General features: G+C 39.3%; 1 protein-coding gene across 1 annotated transcript in view; it reads left to right on the plus strand.

Annotated features, from left to right (window-relative positions):
• IL13RA1 (interleukin 13 receptor subunit alpha 1) overlaps positions 1–6,565 on the plus strand; it is a 67,255-nt gene that overhangs the window by 40,858 nt on the left and 19,832 nt on the right. Inside the window, exons 7-8 of the mRNA XM_024128174.3 lie at positions 2,523–2,570; positions 2,857–2,989. Of these exons, the coding sequence (XP_023983942.1) occupies positions 2,523–2,570; positions 2,857–2,989 (181 nt within the window). The remainder of the gene's footprint in view (positions 1–2,522; positions 2,571–2,856; positions 2,990–6,565) is intronic.

The following is a 6,565-nucleotide window of genomic DNA, read 5'->3' on the forward strand; positions in this document are numbered from 1 at the left end:
CACGAACCCGCGTCCCCTGCATCGGCAGGCGGACTCTCAACCACTGCGCCACCAGGGAAGCCCTAGTGAATGACATTGAATGCCAAAGATCATAGCGTGTGTTCTGGTCTTTGTCCCATGTTTAAACATCTCTTTGATAGAAGTTGACTATTTTTTCCATCTTTATTGAGGTATGATTTACAAGTAAAAATTGTATATATTTAGGTTGTACAATGTGATTATTTTAAGGTGTACAACATGATTTAATATACATATACATTGTGAGATGATTATCACAAACAAGTTAACACATTCATCACCTCACAAACTTACCTTTTTTGTGTGTGTGATGAGCACACAAGATCTCTCTTAGCAAACTTCAGGTATACAATACAGTATTTTTTAATTAATTTTTATTGGAGTATAGTAGATTTACAGTGTTGTGTTAGTTTCTGTACAACACGGTATTATTAACTGTAATCGTCATGCTGTACATTAGATCCCCAGAATACATAACTGAAAATTTGCACCCTTGACCAACATCTTCCCATTTTCCTCACTCCCCAGCCTCTGGCAATTACCATTCTACTCTCCGCTTCAGTGAATTCGACTTTTTTGGATTCTACATACAAGTGAGATCATACAGTATTTGTCTTTCTCTCTCTGACTTATTTCACTTAGCCTAATGCCCTCAAGTTTCATCCATGTTGTCACAAATGGCAGGATTTCCTTGGGGCTGCTAGATCGTATGGTAGTTCTATTTTTAATTTTTTGAGGAACCTCCATACTGTTTTCCAAAGTCACCGCACCAGTTTACATTCCCACCAACAGTGCACGAGGGTTTCCTTTTATCTACACCCTCTCCAGCACTTGTTATCTCTTATCTTTTTGATGATAGCCATTTAACAAGTATGAGATAATATCTCATTGTGGTTTTGATTTGCATTTCGCTAATGATTAGTGATGTTGAACATCTTTTCATGCACCTGTTGGCCAGAAGTAGACTATTTAACTAAGCAACAGATTTTCATGTGTTGATTTGGAAATATTTACATTTTAGGAACTGCTTATTCTCTTTACATCAGACGGCACGTGACTTAAATTGTGTAGAGGAGAAAATTGCGTTTTACTTGATTTTCTCTAACCCAGTCATTTTTGGTATATTATACTCTCAACCACGGAGCATAATAGTTTTCTTTTTTTAACTTTTTATTATATATAGTATACTATAGAAAAGTTGCAGAAGTCATTATGTACAGCTCACTGATTTTTCGCAAATGATTTTTCACTTACATAACCAGTACCCTAGAAGCTCAATCACGACTCCTTTTGGTCACTACTTTCCCAAAGAACAATTATTATCCTGACTTCTAATCCCATAGATTAATTTTGTTGCCTCTTTTTAAACTTTATAAAAACGAATTATACAGAACTTTTTTGTGTGTCTGTCTTCTCTTGTTCAATGTTATGTTTATGAGATTCACCGATATTGTTGCCTGTGGTTGAAGATGCATCTCATTGCATTCATTCCATCATGTCAATATACCACATTTGATTTATCCATTCTCCCACTGATAGACATTTGAATAGTTTCCAGTTTGGAATTTTATGAATAGAGTTTTTATGAACATTTGCACACTTATTTCTTGGTGCACATGTGTGTACATTTCTGTTGCGCATATATGGGCCATAGGGTTACATATGCTTGTCTCTAGTAGAGAATAAGTTTTCCCAAATGGTTGTGCCGATTTACACTACTAAAAGCAGAAATTGAGAGTGCTAGATGCTTTACATCGTCACCAACACTTGGTATTGTCCAGTAGGTGTGTGTATCGTTATCTTGTGGATTTAATATGCATTTTCCCGATAACTAATGAAGTTGAGCACTTTTTCCTATGTTTATTGGCAATTTGAATATCCTCTTGTGAAATATCTGTTCACGTCTTTTGCCACTTTTCTATTGGGTTGTCTGTCTTTTTCTTATTAATTTATGAGGTATATGTATGTGTGTGTATTATATATAAATATATATTTTATATATATATGCAAGTCCTTTGTCAGAAACTGCAAATATCTTTTCTCACTCTATGCATTACCTTTTAATTTCCTTAATAGGATATCTTTTGATAAACAGAAGCTTTTAATTTTAATACAGATTATTTTATAAAAATTTTTCCTTTATGGTTAATAATTTTTTGGTCCTATTTAAGATATCTTCCTACTTTAAGGTCATGAGGATGTTCTGTGTTTTCATCTAAAAGCTTGCTGTATTTACGTATTTATTTATTTATTTATTTTAACTTTCACATTTAGATCTGCAATCCACATGGAATTGACTTAGTAAATAGTGTGAGGTAGGAGGTCAAGATTCTTTTTTTTCACATATGGATATGTAATTGACCACTTATTTTTAAAAACCTACCTTTTTTCACTGCACCTGGTCCTCTGATAATGGCATAAAAGAAAACTTGTTAAAATGGTTAAATGATATAAAGTGTGGTCTTTAAAACTTTTTGAATTTATTCATTTTTTATATTTTCAAGGTTGAAGAAGCCAAATGTCAGAATTCAGAATTTGAAGGAAACCTAGAGGTCAGTAAATTCAATTTTAGCTATTTGGGCTTAAACTCATAGAGTAATTGGGGGTGGGGCAGGGTGAGCATATCCTAAATTTGAACTGCTTTGAGAAAAACAAACTACTTTGTTCTGTGGATTATTGCCAATTTTCTTTTTCAGGAGTTAAAGTCAGATAATTTGTATTGCAATACAAAGTCTTAGTCATATACAAAATTTGGCAGATAATTATATTTAGGATTCAGAAGCAGAGAAAGAGAATAAGCTGGTAATATTCCTTGTGTGCTTTTATTTTATGTCTAAGGGTACAATTTGTTTCATGGTCCCTGGTGTTCTTCCTGATACTTTGAACACAGTCAGAATAAGAGTCAAAACAAATAAGTTATGCTATGAGGATGACAAACTCTGGAGTAATTGGAGTCAAGCAATGAGTATAGGTAAGAGAATGGGATTTTATTAAAAGTTAAACCACTGATGCATGGAAACTAAGTTGAAGCAGAAAATTGATTGTGGGAAAGGGCTGTTCTTCTTTCTTTTTTTAAAATTTTATTTATGTTTGGCTGCGTTGGGTCTTCACTGCTGCACGCGGGCTTTCTCTAGTTGCGGCGAGCGGGGGCTACTCTTCGTTGTGCGCGGGCTTCTCATTGCGGTGGCTTCTTTTGTTGCAGAGCGCGGGCTCTCGGCGTGCAGGCTTCAGTAGTTGTGGCACACGGGCTCAGTAGCTCTGGCTCGCGGGCTCTAGAGCGCAGGCTCAGTAGTTGTGGCGCACGGGCTTAGTTGCTCCGTGGCATGTGGGATCTTCCCGGACCAGGGCTCGAACCCACGTCCCCTGCATTGGCAGGCAGATTCTTAACCACTGCGCCACCAGGGAAGTCCCTGTTCTTCATTCTTGACGTCAGCCAGAGAATACTTACAATTGAAATGTATTTTCTGTTTAATTATTGTCAAATCACTCAGGGTTAATTTACAATATGCAACTCTTTGAAAATTTGCAGTCCAAATGGTGTTATCCTCTCTTCTGTCCTATCTGTATCTTTGTTAACCACCTGAACAAAAATACAGAAGGCAGGCATGATTAAATCTGCAGATTGTGCAATGCTAGAGTACTATCCTATGTGCTGGTAGCAGAATCAAGAGTAGGACAATGGGGCTTCCCTGGTGTCGCGGTGGTTGGGAGTCCGCCTGCCGATGCAGGGGACACGGGTTCGTGCCCTGGTCCGGGAGGATCCCACATGCTGCGGGGAGGCTAGGCCTGTGAGCCATGGCCGCTGGGCCTGCGCGTCCGGAACCTGTGCTCTGCGGCGGGAGGGGCCACAGCAGTGAGAGGCCCTGCGTACCGCACAAAAAAAAAAAAAAAAAAAAAAGAGTAGGACAATGACCTTGATGGCATTTTATAGAGATAAACATATATCTAGGTTTGAAGAAAATCAGTCTCATTTATTAATTGAGAGGCTGAGCAAGCTATGTGCCAGGGTCAAGTACAAGATTGGAAAGACATGTCCCTTATGGATGTGTGTGCTGTGGGGCGAGGGATAGGGTTTTCTTTGACTGTAAGCTCAAAGTGACTCAACATCGGTCCCTTAAGTATCCCCCAAAGGCATATTGCAGTCATAAGCAGCAGTGATAGTGCAGCAACCAGAACAAGGGAGGGGCACAGTGTCCTGGCCACATCAAAAGTATACAGTATTCCATCCTGGGCACCACATTGTAATAGGTGCATTGGCAGACTGGAATCCTTCCTTGAAAGGGTAATCAGGATGTTGAAGAATCTCAAAATTTGAGGAAGAACAGTTAACGAAGTAAGCTTAGGGAGTCATAATTGCTGAATTCTAATATTTGAGGTATTGTCAGGTAGAAGAGGGAATAGGCTCTCTTTTTTGTGGCTCCATGGGCCAAAACAGGACCAACTTAAGGACTTCCTAACAGCTATCTAACAGTTAGAGAGACAGGTTATTGAAGTAGTCAATTCCCTATTAATTGAAAGACTGAACAAGCTATGTGCCAGGCAAGGTTGTATTAGTTATCTATTATTGCATAACAAATTACCTCCACAGTTAGTGGCTTATAAAACACATATTTGGACACAACGTTGTAAAGCAACTATACTCCAATAAAAATTAATTTAACAAACAAACAAACAAAAAACAAGAAAACACAACATTGTAAAGCAACCATACTCCAATAAAAATTAATTTAAAAAACCAAACAAACAAAAAACACATATCTGGGACTTCCCTGGTGGTCCAGTGGTTAAGACTCCATGCTTCCAATGCAGGGAGCGTGGGTTCGATCCCTGGTTGGGGAGCTAAGATCCCACATGCTGTGCAGTGCAGCCAAAAAATTAAAAAAAATAACAAAAAAATAAAAAGCACATATTTACTATCTCACAGTTTCCGTGGCTCAAAAATCTGGGCATAGCTTAGCTAGGTACCTCTGGCTCAAGTTCTCTCATAAGGTTCCAGTCAAGCTGTTGACTGGGACTTCAGTCTCATCTGAAGGCTTGACTGGGGCTGGAGAATCCACTTCCAAAATCACTCATATGGTCATTGGAAAGCCTCATTTCCACTCTGGATGCTGGATGGAGGCTGTAGCAGGTTGCATCATGTGCCCCAAAAAGATATGTTCAAGTTCCAACTCCTGGTACCTGTGAATGTGACCTTATTTGGAAATAGAGTTTTTGCAGATGTAATCAAGTTAAGATGAGGTCATACCAGCTTAGAGCAGGCCCTAAATCCAATGACTAGTATCCTTATCAGAAGAAGAGAGGATACACAGAAACACAGAGAAGAAGGCCATGTGAAGATGAAGGCAGAGATTGGAGTGATGCAGCTACAATCCAAGGAACACCAAGGATTCCTGGGGGCCACCAGAAGCTAGGAAGAGGCAAGGAGAGAGTCGACTCTAGAGCCTTCAGAGGGAGCATGTCCCTGCTGATACCTTGATTTGGGATTTCTAGCCTCCAGAGCTGTGAGAGAATATATTTCTCCTGTTTTAAGCCGACCAGTGTGTGGTGATTTGTTACAGCAGCTCTAGGAAACTAATACAGAGGCCTCTCTCAGTTCCTTACCATTTGGATCTCCGCACAGGGCTACCTCATGACATGGCAGTTGGCTTCCCCAAGTGCGTAGTCCAAACGAGAAAGAGCATGTGAGAAAACACCCAGTATGAGAACTGCAGCCCTTTATAACCTTATCTCAGAAGTGACATCCCATCACTGTTGCTATTCACACATTTAGTCCAGCCCACCCTTAAGGGGAGAGAATTATACAAGGTTGTGAATATCAGGAGGCAGGGATCATTTAGAGTCATCTTAGAGGCTGCCTAACACAATGTTAGGCCCTGAGATGCTTTCCAGATTTTCATGCCCTGGTGGAAAAGGTGAGCGTATATTGGGTTGGCCAAAAAGTTTTTTTGGGTCTTCTGTAAGATGTTATGGAAAAACCTGAACAAACTTTTTGGCCAACCCAATGTATAGACATGCCATTCTATGTGTTAGGTGTAGCAAGGCAGTTAATGCAAGTCTTTGGAATTGGACAGTGCTGGGTTTGAGGCTGGACTCCATCACTTACTGAACCCTCTGGACAAGCCACTAAACCTCTCTGAGCCTTACACTTCTCATCTGTATAAGTGGGAAATAATATTATCTATCTCTTTAGCACAGATATAAGCATGCAAAATTACCTAGTATGAAATCAGACATACGGTAGTTGCTCACTTAAGAATAGTAGTGGTAGTTGTTGTTAGGATTATTTTAGGTGTTCTAACAGTGCTAAGTGACCAATAAGAAAAGATAGTCACTGTTAATGAGACGACATATTTAACAAATATAACATCTATGTTAATAGTGTCTGAAACCAGTTACGATATCCTTGTTTCAGATAATCCTTAAGGTGCTTTTTCATCCATGGAATTTTAGGCACCAGAGAAGGACTTTTTTTTTTTTTTTTTTTTTTTTTTTTGCGGTACGCGGGCCTCTCACTGTTGTGGCCTCTCCCGTTGCGGAGCACAGGCTC

This window comes from Physeter macrocephalus, chromosome 21, assembly GCF_002837175.3.
Source record: "Physeter macrocephalus isolate SW-GA chromosome 21, ASM283717v5, whole genome shotgun sequence".
Classification (NCBI taxonomy): Eukaryota; Metazoa; Chordata; class Mammalia; order Artiodactyla; family Physeteridae; genus Physeter; species Physeter macrocephalus.